The following is a 22,485-nucleotide window of genomic DNA, read 5'->3' as shown; positions in this document are numbered from 1 at the left end:
ACTACAGAGGCAAGCATCAACAGAATATAAGAGATGGGAGAGAGAATCTCAGCTGTTGAAGACACAATAGAAGAAACATATATTGGTCAAAGAAAATATTAGATCTAAAAAATTCCTGACACAAAACATCCATGAAATATGGGATGCTATGGAAAGACCAACCCTAAGAATAATAGAAATAGAAGGAGGAGAAGAATCCCAGCTCAAAGACCCAGAAAATATTTTCAACAAAATCATAGAAGAAAATTTCCCTAACCTACGGAAGGACACACCTATAATGGTACAAGATACACACAGAACAGCAAATAGATTGGACTAGAAAATAAAGTACCCTTGTCACATACTAATCAAAACACTAAACATACAGAAAAAAGCAAGAATATTAAAAGCTGCAAGGAAACAAGTAACATATAAAGGTAGACCTATTAGAATTACACCTGGCTTCTCAATAGCGACTCGAAAAGCCAGAAGGGCCTGGACAGATATTCTGCAGACTCTAAGAGACTACAAGTGTCAGCCCAGATTACTATAACCAGCAAAACTTTCAATCACCATAGATGGAGAAAACAAGATATTCCACAATAAAGTCAAATTCAAACAGTATCTATCTACAAATCCAACCCTATAGAAGATACTAGAAAGAAAACACCAACCCAAGGAGGTTAACTATGCTTAAAAACACAGAAAATAAATAATTTCACACCAGAAAAACCAAAAGAATGGAAACATGTACATGTGTGCGCACGCACACGCACACACACACACCATTATTAACAACAACAAAATAATAGGAATTAACCATCATTGGTGATTGATATCTCTCAAAGTCAATGAACTCAATTCCTCAGTAAAAAGACACAGATTGACAGAATGGATCAAAAAAACAGGATTCATTTTTCTGCAGCATACAAGAAACATTAAAGATAGACATTACCTCAGAGTAAAAGGTTGGAAAAAGGTTTTCCAAGAAAATGGGCCTAAGAAGCAACCTGGTATAGCCATTCTAGTGTCTCACAAAATAGACCTCAAACCAAAATTAATTTTTAAAAAATGGGGAAGGACACTCCATACTCAAAGAAAAGGCCACCAAGCTTACGTTTAAATTCTTAATATCTATGCCCTGAACACAAGGGCACCCACATTTGTGAAAGAAACATTATGAAAGCTTAAATCACACATTGGTAGTGGGAGACTTCAATACCCAACTCTCACCACTGGACAGGTCATCCAGACAAAAACTAAACAGAGAAATACTGGAGCTAACAGATGTTATGAACCAAATGGACCTAACAGATATCAACAGAACGTTTCATCCAAACACAAAAGAATACCTTCTCAGTATTTCATGGAACTTACTCCAAAATTGACCACACATTTGGTCACAAAGCAAGTCTCAACAGATACAAGAAAATTGAAATAACCCCCTGAATCCCATCAAACCACCACGGATTAAAACTGGATATCAATAACAACAGAAAGTTTACGAACTCATGGAAACTGAACAACTCTCTACTGAATGAATACTGGATCAAGACAGAAATAAAGAAAGAAATTCAAGACTTCCTAGAATTCAATGAAAATGAATGCACAGCATACCCAAACTTATGGGACACAATGAAAGTGGTGCTAAGAGAAAAGGTCAGAGCACTGAATGCCTAAAGAAACTGGAAAAATCTCAAGCTAGCAACTTAAGAGCACTCCTGAAAGCTCTAGAACAAAAAGGAGCAAGCACACCCAAGAGGAGTAGATGGCAGGAAATAAACTGAGGAATAAAATAGAAACAAAGAGAACAATACAAGGAATCAATGAAACAAAGAGTTGGTTCTTTGAGAAAAATCAACAAGATAGACAAACCCTTATCTAAACTAAGTAAAAGACAGAGCATATCCAAATTAACAAAATCAGAAATGAAAAGGGAGACATAACAACAGACACTGAGGACATCCAAAGAATCTTTATGTCATATTTATAAAATATAAAAGAAATGGAAAATTTTCTTGATATATACCACTTACCAAAGTTAAATTAAGATCAGATAAACAACTTAGGATTGCTAACCTCTAGAATGTGAAAAATAAATTTCTCTTACTTAAACCACCTAGACACCAGTGCTTTGCTGCAGCAAAGCAGATGTGATAGTAAAAGAAAATGGCCCCCATAGGGAGTGGTGCTATTAGGAGGTGTGGTCTTGTTGGAGTAGCTGGGGCCTTATTGAAAGAATCGTGTCACTAGGGGTAGGCTTTGAGTTCTCATATACACTCAAGCTATACCCAGTACACAGATTCCTTCTACTGCCTGCTGATCAAGATGTAGAACTCACAGCTCCTTCTCCAGCACCATGTCTACCTGCACACCACCATGTCCTACCATGACGATAATGGACTAAGCTTGTGAAACTCTAAGCCATCAATTAAAGGTTTTCCTTTATAAGAGTTGCTGTAGTCATGGTGTCTCTTCACAGCAATAAAAACCCTAACTAAGAAAGCAGATGAATGCATATGCTTCTATTGAGGAGTAAATTTCCAATTCTACGCAATCTCACCCAGAAAATCAAAGAGGAAGAAATACTTTCTAACCATTTTGTGAGGCAATGCTACTCTGATATTCTTTCTTAATTATAAGGAAATAAATCTATGGACCAGATTCCTTAGATAAATAGCAGTAAAAATAAGTGGATGGATACAGCTCAGTGATAGTAAGCAAGCTTGATGTCCTTGACTCTATCCTCAGCTTATACACACACACACACACACACACACACACACACACACACACACACACACACACACACAGAGCCCCCAACAGAATGTTAGTGAACTAAACCAAGCAATATATAAAAGCCATGCATTATTCTGTGAGTGGGTGCATTAGCATTTACTTTATGAACAAGCTAAAGGGAATGAATCTCATAACCCGTAAGTAGATGCTGAGAGGACATCTGACAAAATTCAACACATTGTTACAACTCTCACCAACTATATATACCTCGTGGAATTCCCTTAGCCATAACGAAGAATAAAATTATGTTATTTGCAGGAAAATGAGTGCAACTAGAGATTATGCTGTTAAATGAATTAAGCCAGTCTCAGGAAGACAAATATGTTTTCTCTTATTTGTGGTTCCCAGATTTTTATAGAGTTGTATACAATTATGTATGTATGTGTGTGTGTATGACAAGAAAGTAGAAATGAAACTGTCTAGGGGAAAGGGGAGACAAATGGAAGAGGAAAGTGTGGAGAGATGGGAGGCAGACAACAGATGGATACAAATGTGCTCAACAATGTGCTTATGGGTGTCCTTATATAACCCAGTTTTCATGCACAATGCATATATGCAAAGTGAATATATTTCTAAGGATATTTTCAAAACTGTCCACAAGCTAATAGAAGCTAACTTCTCTAATCTGATCAAGGGAATCTACAAAAATGCAGTTGACATATTTAAAATATACTATCCATTCTCATCACTCCCATGCATGCTTATACTGGATGGAGGTCTTAGTTGGTACAGTAAGACAATAAAAAGAAGTAAAAGGCATATAGTTTGACAGGAAAATTAAAACTGTACTCCACTGACGACATGATCATACTTTAAAAAGGCATGGAATCTACAAAATCTTTTAGAACTAGGTGTATTCAATGTGTTGTCAGTTATAAGATTAATATATAAAACTGAGTTGTCTTCCTATAGGTTATCAATAAAAGTTTAAAATGGTACCTGTCTTAGTTAGGGTTTCTATTGCTGTAAGGAGACACCATGACCATGGAAACTCTTATCAATGAAAACATTTAATTGTGGTGGCTCACTTACAGTTTCAGAAGTTCAGTCCATTATCATCATGACAGGGAGTATGGTGGTGTGCAGACAGACATGGTCCTGAAGAAGCAGAGAGTCCTACAGCTTGCAGGTGACAGGAAGTCAACAGACAGTCACATTGAGGGAATCTTGAGCAAAAGAGACATCAAAGCCCATTCCCACAGTGATACACTTCCTCCAACAAAGCCACACCTCCTAATGGTGCCCTTCCCTATAAGATTGTGAGGGCAATTACATTCAAACTACCACAGTACCTCTTGGGCTGATCAGATGGCTCAATGGATAAGGCACATGCATACATGCCTGAGGACCTGAATTGTAATCCTCAGAACCCACATCAAGCCAAATGGTACTGTGTACTTGTGATCCCTGTGCCCCTACAGTGAGAAAGGCAGAAACAGAAGAATCGATAGGAACTCATGAGCCAGCCTGGTGTGCATGATGGTAAACAACAAAGAAACCCTGTCTTGAACAAGATGGACTGTGAGGACTGACACTCAAGGTTGTCCACATGTGTGCCACACACATGATCATGTGCACATGTGTATGTGCACTGTGCACACACACAATCATGTGTATACATGCATATGTGCACATGGTTGTGCATGTGTGAGTGCGCGCACACACACACACACACACACACACACACACACACACGATTTTTAAAGGTACTTATTCTTGCTGTGGTCATGCACACCTGTATCCCCAGTACATGGGAGGAAGAAGCAGAAGGACTGTGGGTTTGAACCCAGCCCAGACTACACAGAAAAACTGTCTGAAAACAAAACAAAGCAAAAATGGTCTGTATTATGGTTTGTATGTGAAAAGTGATTGAACATTTGTTGCCCAGATCAGGAGGAGGGAGTTGTAGATGTAAAACCTTGTCTGTTTATCTCCCATTACCCTTTCCTTCAAAGGGTCAAAGGCTACTGGACAAAGTCTGGATCCTCCTAGGGTCTAACAAGCCCCGCATGGTCCAGCTCCTGCCAGAACTCAGGCCTCATCCTCCTCACCCACATCCTTCACTGCTCCACAAGGCTATTCTTCACCTGTATGTCCTGCTGCCACAGGGCTGTTGCACAGCTTCTGTCTCTGAACTGCTGGCACCCACTTTAACCTGAATGCCTCTTTACACACTAGACTTATCTCAGTATCAGTTCACTTGAGAAGGGTTTCTTCCCTTTCAAGTCTGGGTAAGGACTGTTAGTTGCTTAATTTCTTAAGTTGGAACAATCATTTCCATTTTAAATCATGCAATGATCTTTTGATTGTGACATTTTGATCATTGTGGTCTTTTGATTGCCTCTGTTGCCGATTAAGGCTTAATGACAATCAGGGCCTTTGGAGTTTGCTAAATATTGAAACTGTAGCATCTCACACAGGAGCTGAGGTACCCAAATATTTGCTAAGGATTAAACACAGTAATGAGTTTTGTAACTTAGTTATATATATATAATATATATATATAAGATGATTTATATATATATACATATATATATATATATAAAATGATGTCAGCACCATTTGTAATGATGTTGGATTAGAAACGACCCAAAAACCCAACAGCAGGACACACCATTAAATGTGACATATCATGATACTTCCGTACAATGGAATATTGTGCAGCTGTTTAAGGCATCTTCGGAGTCATTGATATGGAAAGAGTCTCGATGTCTATATGTGAATAAAGCAGAGCACAGCTGAGTGTACACAGTACTCCATCACTCTATCAAAGGCAACAGTAAATAACACATGTTAAACTGTATTTGCAGTATCAACATACTTGTTGAATGTTTGTACAAGAAACCAATAACTGTAGCTGTCTGGGGTAGGTAGGGACAGGGAAATGAATGGTGAAGGGAAAGATTTTCTACTGGCACCACTGTCTACTTTCAGATTTGGACTTACAAGAACATGTTATCTGCTTACAGTTCAGTTAATATACTTTTTCAAAGTGCTCCTGCCCGGAAGTTATTAAATACTGCTAAATGGAAGAAAATGCACACAGTCGCTTCTCCTTTATCATTCCCATCACCAATGTGCTTCCCTTTTACTGTTCTGACCAATCAAGGGAGTTGGGTGGGATTAGCAGTCACCAATCCCAGCAGGTATTAGGAGTTACAGTTCCCTGGGGAACTAACAGAAAGCTTTTTTTTAGTTATATGTATGTGTATGTTGGAGGAGGGATATGAACATGAGCACAGGTGCCCATGAAGGCTAGAAGGCGGCACTGAATGCCCTGGAGCTGGAGTTACAAGTGGTTGTGAGCCACCTGACATGGATGCTGGGAAATGAGCTCTGGCCCTCTGAAAAAGATGTGCTTTTAACCACTGAGCCATCTCCCCAGCCCCAGAAAGTTTGTTTATTAATTTGTTTTTAAAAATGCCATGTTTGAAGACTTTGAAATGACTACAGTCATAATGAACCTCTTAACTGTTCTTCATTGTTTACAAAGTGCATCAGATGCCCACTCTAGTGTAGCAGCCTTAGTTTCTGTGGGCCTCATTTTCTACATGAGCAAACTTCAGCCATGAGAAATGAAAGGACCTGCCCAAGGCCAATCCTCCCGACACAGCTGAGCCATCCAGATCTGATGAGTTTACATTCCTTCTGAAGCAGCTAAGAGTGAGACAGCTCCTTCCCAACTCCAAACAAGGAAAGGAGACCATGGGGGCAGCCTGACCTTCACAGGTTTTATTTTAATCCCATGACATTTGATGACAGACATCAGTAAGTCGGGTCAGGCTAGGTCTTGGTCCTAGGGGATAGAACTGGCAGAGAAGAGAAAATATCCAACTTCTGTTTTGACTGTTACACTCGCCCAAGCAGGAGAAAAAAGGAAAATGTTCTTGGCTGGAGTGCAGAGAATCCTGCCAGTAAAGACTCTGATTGCCAAAGACGTCCCCTCAAGCCCCATTAGCACCGTGTCACCAATGGGGAGGTGCCGAACACCCAGTGTCACTACTGATGTCTTGGCAACTTTTGAAAGCAAGACTGTGCTTCTATGAACTAAAGAGGGGGTGGGATATCTAAAAGCAGAGTACTGGAAAGGAACCAGAGTGTGGGAGGGTTTTGCTCCCATGGATTGAGTTGAACGGCACCCTGGGTGTGCCGCACAAAAGCATCCCCATGTCAGATTTTCCAACTGTCCCAGCCCTTAGCCTCCAGATCACCTCCCCAAGTCAAATGACACTCCAAGAAAAAGACCCACTGGTGAAGAGGATGAAGGATATCCTTCACGACTGGAATCTAGGTCGCATGTCCAGGTCACAAGGAAGCATGGCCAAAAAAAAAAAAAAAAACAGCATCAACAACAAAAGCATAAGAGCTTGCTACACACCTGCAAGATTCGTTCCCTAAGACACTGTGAGAAAAGCGAAGTCCAGGGCCATGAACAACTTCTCTGGGAACCCAGGAGGGAGGGATTAGTGAATTCTCATTAACAAAAGCCTCCCCAGCCCTCCCCAGCCCTCCCCAGCCCTCCCCAGCCCTCCCCAGCCCTCCCCACCCCGTCAGCACTTATTCCTACTTGGGGGGAAAGTGACCTGAACAGCAAATTGAACCTTCAAATTCGGTTGAGGGGAAACAGGTAATGTTTCTGAGATCATAGGTATGCTTGTCCTGGGCGGAAGAGATAACTGGAGGCCTGCCCAGAGAAAAAGGTGGATGTTGTAGCTTGTTTTCTTGTCTGTTTGTTTTTGTTGTTTGTTTTGGTTGGTTTTTGAAGAAGGATGGAAGGAATTGCCAATAGGTCTTCCTGTAACTCTTTTCCACACACAACCATTTGAATCACTCCACATTACACACAAAAACTGCAAGGTTTACAACAGAATTATTCAAAGTAAATATAGTCAGTTTTAAGTTGAATTTTGTGTATGTCTGTGTGTGTGTGTGTGTGTGTGTGTGTGTGTGTGTGTGTGTGTGTGTGTTACAGTATGCTTATGGAGGTCTGAAGATGAAAGTCGTGGGATAATTGTATACTGTGTGAAGACATGTCGCTGTGATTAGTTTAATAAAGAACTAAATGGTCAATAGCTAGGCAGTAAGAGGTTAGGTGGGGACAGAGAAGACTCTAGGAAAAAGAAAGGCGGAGTCACCAACTAGACATGGAGAGGAAACAGGAGGTGCAAGATGGAAAAGAGTTAATGCCACATGGCAGAACGTAGATAAATATAAATGAGTTAATTTAAGTTATAAGAGCTAGTTAGGAACAAGCCTAAGCTACAGGCTGAGCTTTCATAATTAGTAAGAAGTCTTTGTGTCATTATTTGGGAGCTGGCTAGTGAACTTGTTACATGTGGCATTCAGTATGAAGGCTTGAATATCCATATAGGGCCTGAGAAAGCAGTTTCTCAAGTAGGTTCAGCCTATAGAGGCACTGCTCTTTTAAGAGACCCTGTTGTGCCAGGCGGTGGTGGCACACGCCTTTAATCCCAGCACTTGGGAGGCAGAGCCAGGTGAATCTCTGTGAGTTCGAGGCCAGCCTGATCTACAGAGTGAGAGCCAGTACAGGTTCCAAAGCTACACAGAGAAATCCTGTCTCGAAAAACCGAAAAGGAAAAAAAAAAGGGGGGACCCTGTTGTACAGCTGAGCACTTGAGCAGCAGGCACTAGGTACAAACTCCTGCTTCAGGCAGACACAACAGATTCCCAGAGCTGGGGTGGGTAAATGTGGCTCCAGGTCGGTGCCCACCAACATGAGATAGGTCGTCATGGAATCAAGAAGAGCAGAGCCATATGGCACCAGCATGCCATATGCTAAGCAGAGGTGGGATGGGTGGTTTTAGTCATTCAGTGGATTATGGATGTTTGTCATCATTTGGGGTGGGGGGGGGGAGGGTTGGTTGCAAGTTGTTATTGGTCATAGTCAAGGATGAAACTAACAAAGGAAATTAGATTCAAGGATCTCAATATGAAAAGAAAAAGGGATAATACTGAATGATAGAATGAAAGGGTGGACAGTTGAGTCTACTTTTCAACAACTACTAGTCTCAAATATTTTACATTGGTATGGATTTTTATATATTGATACAAACTTAAGGTTATTTTTGTTAAAACATACTATACATACATTTCTACTCTTGTTTAAGGGATTGTACCTATGCAGCTTATTTAAAAATGTAATCTTAAAGTTCTAGTCATTAAAGCTATTATTATAAACCATTTAGTATAATTAAGAAATGAAAGTTAGTAATTAGTTATCTATAACAGTCAAACTTGTAGTCATGTTAGGTATGTTTTTAAGGTCATACAGAAATATATTTTAGATAGATAGTCTTCAAACACTTTAAAGAACTACAGAATATGGCACTTAAAATGTTTTAATAATGTAAGGTTTTCAAGACAATGAGGCACATCTGCTCCTGGCAGCACCAATTTACTTCAAAAAAGGATGATGGGCATCAAAGAACCTCCATATGGAGTTTGCTTTCAATATGGCAAATCTAGCCATTTGGGCAAGAAACTACCCTTGCCTCAACTGCTGACAGTAAGCAGTCCAAACTGGACAAGCAGGACACAAAAGAAGGCAACTGCCGAACTTTGCCAAGATAATGTAGGACAATCCTTTTTAATTCCTGCTTCACAGAAAAGTCTGTCAGATATTCTAGGCCTGTAAGATGAAGAGTGATGCCCCGATGCTGCAGAGGAACCAGCTGTCTTTGTAGTTTCTACAGTTTGGGAAGTTGTTTGCTCTGCACTTCCTGTTTACTTAGGTAATATTACATCCTTCTTGGGTCTCTGATGGGGTTGAAGATGAGATAGTTATAGTTACAGTTTTCCTTGTTACAAAATTCAGAAAAAAAAACTCAAAAAAGGTATAAAGTATATAAGGTTGGGAGACATAAAAGCTTAAATCATTTATCTAAGAAAATGTTTTGAGGTCTAAATAGGTAGTTTTAGGATGGTAATACAAGTTAGGATATAAAGTGAACTAGGTATAAAATTTTGAACTCATCAAGATAAAATAGGTAATAATTTCTCCAAATTTGCCAAATACAAATGGACAGGACATTGTGAATGTAATTCTTACTTGATAATTGCTCTTATTGTATATAATTTTACTGTATTAGAGTTAAAACCTTTCCTTTTTATTGAGACAAAAAGGAGGGAATGCTGTGGAATATCCCTTTACACTGTGTGAAGATGTGTCACTGTGATTGGTTTAATAAAGAGTTGAATGGCCAATAGCTAGGCAGGAAGAAGTTAGGCAGGACTTGTGGGGACAGAGAGGACTCTGGGAAAAAGAACAGTAGAGTCACCAGACAGACATGGAGAGGAAACAGGAGGTGCAAGATGGAAGAGAGATAATATCACATGTCAGAACATAGATTAATATAAATGGGCTAATTTAAGTTATAACAGCTACTTAGAAACAAGCCTAAGATATAGGCCACACTTTCATAATAAATAAGCAGTCTCTGTGTCATTATTTGGGAGCTGGCTAGAGGGACAGAAAAAGAACTTCAGATGTCAGTTCTCCCCTCCCACTGTGTTTGAGACAGGATCTATCTGCACTGAGTAGGCAGACTAGCTGACCGAAGAGTCTGTAAAGATTCTCCTGTCTCTGCCTCCCATTTCCCAGTAGGAGTGTGATGGGTTTGCAGATACCTGACCTACTACATCCAGCCTGTATGCAGGTTCTGGGGATCCCAACTCAGGTCATCAGGTTTATATGATACTGAGATGAGGCTATGCCCTACTCTAAGTTACTCCATGTGATACAAAACAGTGGTTTATCAATCTGTGTGTTGCCCTAAGAGACTCCATTGTCAAGCAGATTTTTACTCTATTTTGAGAAAGGATGACTGCAACCCCTGTTAGACTCATAAACCATACATCTGCCAGGTACCACCCACCCAACACTGACTGATAAATGACTGGATGTAAAGAAGGAGCCACCCTATGTGTTTATTGGAGTGAGTTCAGAGTGTGGAGGCACATGAATGTATTAAAATCCTATCAGGGAAAACAGACCTAAGACCTTATTAAACACATCAGACAAAACCAGAAAGTTATACCAGAGTATAACTCCCTTGAATGAATGCCATAAAATGGTGAACACCTAACATTTTGATTGTATGTTGTCACACCAACCTATCACCTGATGACTAGTATGTACCTGGAGGATCAACAAGAAGAGAACTCCCCAACTGTCCCTGGAGCTTCAGCTCCACTGGGTTCCCCTCTGCTGACTCAGACCACTCAACTGCCTGCCCAGCCACCCACGAGAACATGGACCTGAAACAGCCCATGCTGGTGTTTGTCAACTTGCCACAAATTAGAGTCCTTTAGGTAGAAGGGACCTTCATTGAGAATATGCCACCAACAGATGGCCTGTAGGCAGGTCTGTGGGGTGTTCTCTTGATTAGCGATTGATGAAGGAGGGCCCAGCCCACTGTGGGGAGAAGCCACACTGGAGCAGGTGGTCTTAAGTGGTAAAAGAAATAAGGCTGAGAAAGCCATGTGGAGAACGACAGTGAACAGCGTTCCTCCTCTGTGCCCCCTGCTACACTTCCTGCCTCCGGGCTCTTGCCCTGACTTCTTTTCACGATGAACTGCAAGCTATAAGATGAGGTAAATCCTTCCATCTCCATGTTGCTTTTGGTCATAGTCTTTGCCACAGCAATGGAAACCAAATTACAAATTAGGATACTGTGGTTTCCCGCTCTTGGACCCAGGTTCAGGCTTTTACCACACAGCTGAACTCTGTAGCCTTGCCCTCAAACCTGGACTTCAGCCACCTCCCAGCATGGATCTGACTTGCACCTTATCGATATAGACTCTCCCAGCCTACTTCTGAAACTTTTTGTACTCTCCTGCAGCCTTTTTAATTGTGTTCTTTCTGTAAACTACATCTATGCATCTATACTTACTGTGTGTGATGTGTGGTATGAGAGTTAATTAAGATAGAATAAAAGAACTTACATTTGCCTCAGCCAGATTGGATAATCTTTCAAATTCCTGTCATTGAAACCTCTGGGTCTTGAGAATGTATTGCTCTTCAATAGACTGTGATATTGTAGAAAGACACAAACATGTTCCTCTGTGTCTCTGGCTACATGCTCACAACATGCAGCAAGTGCTTTTACCCACACAGTCATCTCCCCAGCCTTTAGCTTAAATGTTAAAAGAATTAGCTGCTAGGGATGGTGGCACATGCTTCAACTCCAGCACTTAGGAGGCTGACCTGGGAGGAGTGAGAATTTGAGACTGGCCTGGGCTATTCAGCAAGTTCAAGACCAGCGAGGGGATCCACATTATGAGATCTTGGTGCTTAAGCACGCACGTGCACGCACACACACACACACACACACACACATACACACACACACATACACACACACGATAATTAGAGGGATGGATGAATGGATGGATGGATGGATGGATGGATGGATGGATGGATGGATGGATGGATGGATGGATGGATAGGAGGGTGGGTGGGTAGATGGGTAGGTAGGTAGGTAGGTAGGTAGGTAGGTAGGTAGGTAGATAAAGTACTTTCATTGAGTTCTGATGGGATCCCTTTCCCAGAGGGCAGGGAGTGAGAATGGAATGAAGGAAAGAAAGGGTCTGTGTAGAAGTAACCGTCTTATTCAATAAGAAACACAGAACCAATGCAAAGATAAAAGCCCAAGAGATCAGAGCTAAGAGCCTTACCCTTCCTGCTTCAACTATCCTCTTCAGCCAAGAGAACTACTTCCTGTGTGTTTGCCTTTATAAAGACTTTCTGTTCTGCCTTCTCATTGGTTGTAAACCCAACCACATGACCGCCTGTCTGTACAGACCTCCCCATCTTCTTTGGTTGGTATTGAGATTAAAGGCGTGTGTCTCCATGCTGGCTGTATCCTTGAACACACAGAGATCTACCTAGCTCTGCCTACCAAGTGCTGGGATTAAAGGCATGCACCACCACCACCCAGCTTCTGTGATGGCTTGCTATTAGCTCTGACCCCTGGGCAACTTTATTTATTAACATACAAATAAAATTACATTTCAGTACAAATAAAATATCACCATAGGTCTGGGAAACTGACAGTGGTCCCAGTCAAACCTTTAAGTTTACTGCCCATCAGAACAGCATCCTGGAATGATTATCACCCCCGACTTCAGATTTTGACACTTCATTCATGTGTCCAGTACTCCCACACTCCATTATCCAAGACACCAGGGTGACTAAAGGGGAAAAATCAGTCTCCCCAAGATCCACAGAAATAGGCCTGCCTCCACTCTGAAACTATTCCCCATGGTCCTATTGTTCTAGTCTCTGCCTTTTCTAATGTTGGAAAATCTAATTCCAAACAAATGTGAGCAAAAGACTAATAAGTTATGCAGCTGCAGGGTTTTAGGACTAAGCCCCTTAAGCTTTTTTTGGAGTAATATTTGATCTCTTGACATAAATCTATTGCTATTGTGGGTTATATACATATGCAAAGCTCCCACAAAATAAGCCAAAACTAAACTGATTACATTCCCGGTAGACTAGATGTGACTCGGTTTTGGATTCTGAGGCTTTGATGTAGTGCCTCCAATGCAGTGTGGAGTATTGAACAATAAAGATAAGGAGGGAGAAATGGGGGCTGGGCCATGGCTTCATGAGTAAAAGAGCTTGTTGCTCAGGCATGAAGACCTGATCTCGATTACCAGTGTGAGAAGCTAAGTGGGGTCATGCAAATCCATAACTCCCAGTGCTGTGGGAGGCAGATATAGAAAGATCATTCAGGCTTGCTGGCTGCCAGTCTCGTTCCAAGTTCAATGAGAGATGCTGTCTCAAGTGAATAATGCAGAGGACAAAGCAAGACATTCAAGCGTACATACATACACACGCATACACACGCACTCATGCACACACAGGAAAATGGGACTAGAGAGAAGTCAGTTGGTAAAGTGTTTATAAACTCAGGAAGACCTGAATTTGATCCCCTAGAGCCCACATTTTAAAAGTTAAGCATGGTGGCACACCCCTCTAATCCCAGCACAGCAGAGGCAGAGATGGCAGGAACCCCTGGGGCTGAATGGCCAGCCAGCCTGGCCAGTCAATAAAAGACTCTCGGTGCCTGCAGTTGCCTAAATGAGAATGATTCCCCACAGGTTCATGTGCTTGAATACTTGGTTCCCAGCTGGTGGAAATGTTTTAAAAGGATTAAGAGGTGTGGCTTTGTTGGAGGTAGTGTATCACTAGGGGTGAGCTTTGAGGACTCAAAAGACTGGCACCATTTCCAGTTCTTTCGGCCTCCTGCTTTTGCATCAAGATAACTATCAGCTATTCTTCCCGCCATGCCTTTGCTTCACCATCATGGACTCTAACCATTGGGAAACTTCAGCTGAATTAAAAGCTTTCTTTTGTAAGTTGCCTCGGTCATGGTGTTTTGTCACAGCAATAGAAACCTAATACTGGGCCTGAGGAGCAAAACCAGAAGTCTTCTGACCTTCACATAGCAGCATAAATGCATCAGCACACACATGTATCTGCACACACAGACAGGGAGGAGGGGAAGAGGACAAAGCCAGTTCTCGGTACAGTGATGTAACAAAACACAGGACAAAGTCTCAGAAAGCGGGGCAGCCGGGCAAGGAGACCTGAGACTGCTGTCAGCGGGGTAGATCTAAGGCAGGAAGCTCTTGACGTGAAAGAACAAATGAATAACTTCTTTTGTCTGGACAGCCTAGCCCATCACAGGAGCAGCTTCTCTGTGAGAGTAAAAGAAAGGTTCTGGGGGCCAGAGGTCCCGGGGCTGAAGATGATGACGTTTATAGAACAAGGCAGCTACCCTAGACTAAGCCACCAGCAAAGACAAGTGACAGAAAGGACGGAGCCACCAGATACAACCAGGGTGATTCTTTAGACCACAAAATAGGGTCACTCCTTGATTTGATATCCACTTCAGACCTGTCTCCGTAAGTCGGTCACTTAACTTCAAATCTATTTTGGGTAGAAAGTGACGGGCCAGCACCTGGCCTGACTTACTCTCCAGTGTCATCGTGACACTGCCATTGTTTGGGGAAACTGACGACCCCTAAAATTTCTCCCTAACAGGCATGTGACTTGGATTGGAAGATTTCTTTATATTTCCACACTCGCAGTCATCTTAGCCTTTCCTACAGCCGTTTGGTCTACCCTGCAAATTTTAAGAAGAGTATCACTTTAAAAATCATGGAATGGGGGCTGGAAAGGCAGCTCAGCAGGCAAGAGTCCTTGCTGCTCTTCCAGAAGACCTGGGTTTGATCCCCAGGACCCACATGGCAGCTCGCAACCATCCATAACTCCAGTTCCCGGGGAATCAAATCCCTCTCCTAACTTCCCCAGGCATGCACATGGTGTACATACATACATGCAGGCAAAAAAAAAAATCCACACACATAAAATAAATCTAAAAGAAAAATTTAAACATGGAATGCCAGCTCTGAGAGTTCTCTTGCTTCATTTCCCTTTCTTCCAAGACAATTCCTTAGAGCAGTGTTTCTCAACTTCCCTTTAGTACAGTTCCTCATGTTGTGGTGACCCCCTCCCCAAACCATAACATTATTTCATTACTCCTCCAGAACTGTAATTTTTCTACCACTATGAATCACAGTGTAAATATCTGATATACAGGATATCTGATATGCGACCCCCATAGGGGTCATGACCCACAGGTTGACAACCACTGCCTTAGAGCCATAATGGCTTACTGGCATTCAACACTCTGAGCACTGTGCCAAGAGATTTACATATTTAAATCAAAGGATGCAATATGGGTGTGACTTTCATCTCCCTTTTGCAGAAGGGGAACCTGAGACACGTTTACCTTCCTCCCATCGTGCTCCTACTTTATGAAGAACTCCTTATCAAACACTAAATCTCAGGCATCCAAAGTCTATGAGCGGCATTCTCTCTCAGCTGGGAGGGAGATGGGAGGATACATAATTTGGAAGAGGATTCTTGACACCTTTGATCATAATGTTCCTGGAAGACATGGCTACACTCCTGTATTGCCAAGGCACAGGCTCTAGCCAGCTCTTACCCTGTTGTCCTCCTGGATCTCCCAGTCACTCGAGAAGGTCATCAGCTGTTGCCCTTGGGAACAGTTAGCAAACTGGAAGAGGCTGGAAAACATCCTTCTGTTTTCTTGTGTGTCTGGAAAGATGGCATCTTGGAAATTGACTCCATGGGGCAAGAGATTGTAATTTTCATCCATCCTAAGGGGGAGGGGTCAAAGCAGAGATGTAGGTGAGGTTATTGGAGGTGGGCCAGCTTTAGTCTAGCTTACAAAGGATGGAGATGGTCTTGTTAACTTCATCATGAAGTCTGCAGTGGCCTCAGGAAGAGACCCCTACTTCTTTTGTTTTCCAGTTTACACTACTTGAAGCTAAACTTAAGGTTTTCTTAAGAACGGAGTCTAGACAAGGGGGAAGATGTGCGCACACACACCTGTCTGTCTATTTACTTCCTAGTGAGAAGGCAGCCAGTTGTAATGTGACCTGGATTCAAGTCTTACTACAACATTCAAGTCTCAAAGTTTCTTCTCTAAGCACCGCCGTCTTCCAGTCTGCTACTAGAGGGTTATAGTAGAACCAACTTTCTTGGTATTATCATGGGGACTGCATTCAAAAAATATAATGGGTAAGGGCACTTCCTGATCAAGTGTGAGGACCCAAATTTGAATTCCTAGCACTCACATTAAAAAGCCAGCTGTGCATGCCGGTAACACCAGCAATGGAGGGCAGAGACAGATCCTGAAAGCCTGCTGGCCCAGCCTGGCCCAAACAGTGAGCTTCCAGGTCAATGAGAGACCCTGTCTCCAGGCAATAAAGTGGAGGGCGATAGAGGAAGACACCAACATCTTCCTCTGGCCTCTGCATGTGCACACACTCCTATGCATGCACCACCTACACATATATACCCATCCAACACATACAAATATAACAAAGCACTTGGCACAAAGTGAATGCAAGTATAGACGTATTAGTGAACATTTTTACATGCTCTGGTGTAAAGAGCTTATTAGAAATAGAAGTCAGAAAAAAAAGAGGTGAGAATTTTAAACCAAGTGTTCCAGTTTGAATTTGGAATGTCCCCCTCCTCTCAGCTTCATGGCCTCAACCTTGGTACCCAGCTAGGGTGGGAAGCTGTCAACGTTTCAGAAGGTCAGACCTAGCTAGAGGAAATAAGTCACTGGGAGTATGCCTTTGGGTCTATATCCTGCCATGGCCCCTTCCTGTATTCCTTCTCTGCTTCCTGTTTGCCATGAGGTGAACAGTGTCTGCCCAATGCACCACCATAATCATCTGCCCAAGTGTGCAGAGCCGCACAGCCATGGAATGAGTCCTCTGAAATGGGCTGAAATAAACCCTGCCCTCCTTTCCATGTATCAGTCACAGTGAGTGAGCAAGAGATAGGGGAGGGGGCCAGAAGAACAGAGGAGGAATGCGGTGTATGCAGTTATTAACCTACTTCAAGGCAAAGCAGCCCTATGAAGAGACGACCTGTCACAGTATCGTGGGACTGTTTGTCTTAACTTTCCGTAATTATGTCATCGCAAAAGATGAAAACATTGGCTGACCACTGCACAGTCACTGGACCATTTTGTGATTAAGAAAGAAAAAAGCAAAAATCCAACACTGTCTGCCCAGATCTTGAGCTTTTTATCCAGTGGAAAATAAAGCACTGTCAAGTTGTTTTATAGCTGGCCCCTCAGTGTTTTCCCTAAATAAAAACATGAAAAGGCTGAGTTAGATTCTCTGTCTCAAGAAAGGCACTCTCACAGTCCAGCTGACTTTATTTAGAAAACCATACTTTCCAGACAATTAAAAAAAAAAAATCAACCTAATCTGGCTAAGCCACTCAAGCCAACACAAAGCAGAGCATGCATTCTAAAGTTAGCCTGCCTTCAATATGGAAAGCACATGTGGCCCTGAGCTTCGGGACGCCCCTCTGCGGAACTTACTGTTTTCATTCTCAGAGATTCCAAAACGAACCTGCAGCCCCTGCTCAGAATCATCCCCAAGAGCCTTGGTGCTGTTTTACAGTTGGTAAGACTGGCACTAGTGATGACTGTAAAGCTTTGGATTAAATCACTGACTGTTTTACACCCTGGCTAAGATTTTATGTCCATGCGTCTCCCTCCCCATTGTTCTGTATCCATCTTAATTGAATAAGAAACAACCCACCAACCTGAGGGGCCACCTGCGGTTTTCTACCTGTGGTTTGGGTAGAATTCAGTAGTCAACAAAAATGAACGGAATTTGGGGACAGATACATTTCCCGCTGATCATAGGCCAACCTCCGCGGAAGTTCACAAGATCGATATTGTCTACCAGAGACCACCGGTCTGACCAGCAGTGACCTGGACTTTTTACCTCTCCCCCAAACCGCTGCTAATTGGAATTACCTGGCAGCTGGTATGAGAGAGTGGGGACAAGCGGATAGCTGGGCTGCTTTCTGGCACTGAGGTGGGTAGGGAGAGAGAGTGAACGCACGTTAAACAGCGGGGCTTTCCCAGGTGCTTCTCGTGTTCCTGTCCGTATTTGCTTCTCACTTTTAGCCAGACGGGAATTGGTGGAGGGGAGAGGTGTGAGAGTGGGACTCTGAGAGAAGCAATTGGCTCAAACCTTACACTTGAGAAGTTCAAAGCCAGAATACCAACAACGGATTCCAAAGGTCGTCTCTCTCAGGACATCAACTGGGTGGTTGGAAAGCGCTTTGATAGCTGCAATTGGCCGCATGAGCCTGTAATTGCAGCACTCAGAGGCTGAAGCAGGAGGATCGCCCGGGGAAAACAGCAAAACCTGGCCTCATAAGCAAAAGCACCTTAACGTAAAAAGGCCTGTAACACCCTTCTGTGCGCACGACTCCAAAAATCATGTCTGTATCTTATTCTCAGCCAAGGGTGGTCGGGATCTTCATAGAGAACAGAGCAAGAGAGAATGCAAAGAGCCTAAGGCATGTTCTACTTTGGGGAAAAAAAAAAAAAAACAAAACAAAACAAAAACGGGCCCCCAGCGCTCCTGACCTGCTGCAGGTAGCCCGCAGAGGGGCCAGGCTCACCTGACAAAGAAGAAATAAGAGTAGTCCTGGACCACCGTGTGGGAGTGACAGGAGAAGTAGCCCAGACCCGTAAGATTGAGCCGGGAGCCGGCGGGCACCTCCAGCATGCTGCCCCACGCCTGGTCACACAGCATCTCCACCTCGGCAGAATAGAAGAGCCCTCCCTCTCCAGCTTGGTACTGCCAAGGCAGGTAGTTGTAGAGGCCCGGCACCTCGGGGTGCAGCGCCAGAACCTTGGCATACACGATGGTCTCGGCCAGCTCTGCGCGGCAGCCCTCGCTCAGGGGTCGCCACTCCGAGGGCAGCTGGCAGGCGTGCGCGGGCGCCGGGCGGGCGGCGAGGCAGAGCGCGGCGAGCAGCAGCGGGAGCAGCATGCCGGCGGCTACGCTCTAGCCCCGGTGCATGGCCCGCCCGGGTGCCGGGGAAGGCAGGGAACCCGGGATCCCGCCCGGGAACCACAGCCTGGGCGCTCGGCGGCGCGAGCTCCGGGGCGCTGGATTGCGCGGCTAGCTCTGTGGCCAGGATCACCATGGCCCGGCCTTCGCCCCTCCACGCTTAAGAAGGGTCGCGAGGACGCGACGGGACGGGCGGGGACTGGGGCGTGGACGGCGGCAGGGGCGGGGAGTCCGCTTGGCAGCCCGGCCTTGCAAGGCTCCTGGAGGAAAGGAACCGGCCTGGGCGCCCTGGGACTCCCGGGTGAACTGAGTCTTGACAGCACAACCTAGTCGGTTTGAAGCGCACCGCTACGCGGCTAGATCAGAGCTTGCCGGGTGCGGGTGTAAAGAGTTGTTCCCTGCGCAGGTATCCCAAAGTTACTGTTCTCAATTTGCACGATGAGGTACTCTGCGTTAAGGCTTCATGTTTCCTCTGCTAGTGATTTAGAATCAAACTACTTAGAAATCAAATCTGATTTTGACTTCCCCAAACTTCGTGTGGAATAGTATCTCCACCTCTCTCCTCTTTCTCTGCCTCCCCACTCCCTTCCTCTCCTCCCCTCTCCCCTCATCTCCCCATCCTCTCTTCCCCCTCCTTCTCTCTCTCCTCTTCTCTCCTCTACTACACACACACACACACACACACACACACACACACACACACACGCTAATTTTCTGTAACAATGGTGTTCAAAGAGTCCCCATAAACATGTGAAAAGCCGTTGTTGCAGGATTTTTTTTTTAAGTTAACTGATTTATAAAGCCCCAGATTCTGAAAGTCCTACACCTGGGAAGCAAATTCATCAGTAAATTGAAAACAACTTTTCACTAGTTAGTGGGTGAAATGGAAGAGAACAAAACCCCTCAAAAACTCTCAATCTCCATTGCCATTACTGTTCTTAGTGTAATAAAAATAAATCACAAAAGGGCTAAGTATATAGCTCAGTTAGAAAAGTGCTTGCTGGGCATGGCTCATGTCCTGGGTTTGAATTCCCAGCACCTCATTAATTGGGCATGGTGACACACGCTCAGTAGCTGGGAGGTGGAGGCAGGAGGATCAAGAGTTCAGAGCTGTTCAGGGGGCTTCATACAGAATTTGAGTCCAGCGCGGGCTAAAGAAACTGTCTCAAAAGAAAAGAAATAAGAATACCTATTTGCAAATCAACATGATCATATAGTCATTTCATGGATGTTATCCATATAGCATTATTAAAATATTTACATTGTATCTAATGCGTTTTCAGAACAGACATAAGCAAAACTGCCATGATAATGGAAGACTGTGAGTAGCACCTCATTTGGGGGTTTGCAGGTTTGGAGGCAGGAACCTAGCTAATCAAGGACCTATCGAGAAGAGAGTTCCCAAGAAAATCTAGAATAGAGTGTACAGATTGGGAAAGAAAAATTAAAGGCTGGACCTCACCTTGCTAGGCCCCCAGATCGTCCAGGGAGTCCTGAAAGTTTGGCTGGATGGTTTCTTTTGTGAATGCTTGCAATGGATGCAGGTTTTGGCAGGCAGCTCTTACAAACAAACCCAACCTGTGTAGAAGGTGCTTAAAAGGAAGAAATCTGAGGGAGGGATTTGGGCATTTCCAGACAATAAAAGGGACTCCAGGCATCATTATCTAGCTGAAGGACTTGGGAGGGCTTCAGATGACATGAGGGTCACATTAGCTCAGAGTCCTGTCTGTGAGCCAATCGGGCTTGGTTTTCACAAACCTCGCGTGGAGCCCCAAAGCAGAGGAAGTGTAAGAAAGAGGCCCTTCACAGGCTGTGGATGTTCACATGTCAAGTATTCAGCCTGAGACCTCAACCAATTTCCATTTTTGAGAAAGAGAGCAGAGAAAGAGAAAGAGGGAGAAAATCTTGCCATGTAGCCCTCAAATGCCTTCAGGCAAGAATTTCAAGTGTGTGCCACTATGCTCAGTGAGACCTCAACAAATTCTTCAGGAAAACCTTACAATCAAAGTAAATCCAGACAGAGGACATCAGTGCCCAGTATACAGATGGTGACAAATGACTCTCCTCCACAGTCACCTGCCTTGGGAAGCACCAGACCTTCACACAGTGAGCGGAGGAAGTGATGTCATGCCTGATATCAGAGGTTGCTTATCAGTGCGGCCCCATTGTCTCTCCTTGGACATTTAAACTATGAACTTTCACAGGGTTACTGTATGAACCTGCTCCAACTGTCATAATGAAATACCACAGGCCAGAGGCTTGCCCAGTGGAGATTTATTTCTCCTAGTTCTGGAAGCTGAAAGTTCAGTGTCCAGATGCCAAGACTGGTGTCTGGCAAGACCTTTGTCCCTGAGGTGCATGTGAATGGCCATCTTGTATTCTTACAGCAAAGGTGGCCTTTTCTTTGTATTCTTCTATCTTCCTCTTGCAAGTCCAGTGGCCTGGGACCCCACCTTTATCAACTCATCTAGTCTTAGTTACCCCCATAAAGGCCTTGTTTCCAAATACAGCCACCCAGAGGGGCAGTATAGAGCTCTGATATATGAATATTGAGTGGGGAGGGAAACAGATAGTGTAGACACAACAGTTGTTCAGCAGGTGCTCGGCAGGTTTGCTTGAGAAAGAAGGAGAGTGTGACATTATTTATATTCCTGGCAAACAGAGCAAGCATTGTCAGATCACAGTGTTAAGAGTTGCTAACTATGAGGCAAGTACTGTTGGACAGGGTTTGTATATTTTATCTTAACTCAATTGCCAGACAACATTCCAGAATAGATATTACTATTGTTGTCCTCATTTTAAAAAATCTTTGTGTGTATGTGATTGTATGTATATTCTCTCTCTCTCTCTCTCTCTCTCTCTCTCTCTCTCTCTCTCTCTCTCTCTCTGTGTGTGTGTGTGTGTGTGTGTGTGTGCACATGTGCGCGCGCACGTGCATGGGTGCTGTCCTGCACATGTGAGCATGGGATTATGAGCACAAGTGCCATCATGGATGCCCATGAGGAGGTCATTGAACAGCTTTGGGTGTTGGTCCTCACCTTCCACCTTGTTTAAGACAGGTCCTTTTGCTGTTGGTCACTATGTTTACCAGGCTAGCTGGCCCATGAGCTCCTAGGATTCTCCTGTCCACATCCCATCTCACCACAGGACCATTGGGATTACAGGTTTGATGTGGGTCCTGGGATCCAAACTCAAGTTCACACATTTGTACAGCAAGTGCTTTTCTCCCTAGACCTGCTGTCTTTCTTT

At 43.7% G+C, this 22,485-nt stretch overlaps 1 protein-coding gene across 1 annotated transcript in view; it reads right to left on the bottom strand.

Moving 5' to 3' along the window:
* The window catches only part of Ccdc3 (coiled-coil domain containing 3), a 90,448-nt gene extending 71,050 nt beyond the window's left edge, over positions 1–19,398 (bottom strand). The window contains exons 1-2 of the mRNA XM_006974658.4: positions 18,842–19,398; positions 15,819–15,993 (exon numbers count right to left, since the gene is read on the bottom strand). Coding sequence (XP_006974720.1) covers positions 15,819–15,993; positions 18,842–19,215 — 549 coding nt within the window. The 5' untranslated portion in view covers positions 19,216–19,398. The remainder of the gene's footprint in view (positions 1–15,818; positions 15,994–18,841) is intronic.
* Between the last annotated feature and the right edge of the window lie 3,087 nt (positions 19,399–22,485).

This window comes from Peromyscus maniculatus, chromosome 5 (assembly GCF_049852395.1).
Source record: "Peromyscus maniculatus bairdii isolate BWxNUB_F1_BW_parent chromosome 5, HU_Pman_BW_mat_3.1, whole genome shotgun sequence".
Classification (NCBI taxonomy): domain Eukaryota; kingdom Metazoa; phylum Chordata; class Mammalia; order Rodentia; family Cricetidae; genus Peromyscus; species Peromyscus maniculatus.
Note: the sequence above shows the minus strand (reverse complement) of the source record. Positions and strands in the feature narration are given on the sequence as shown.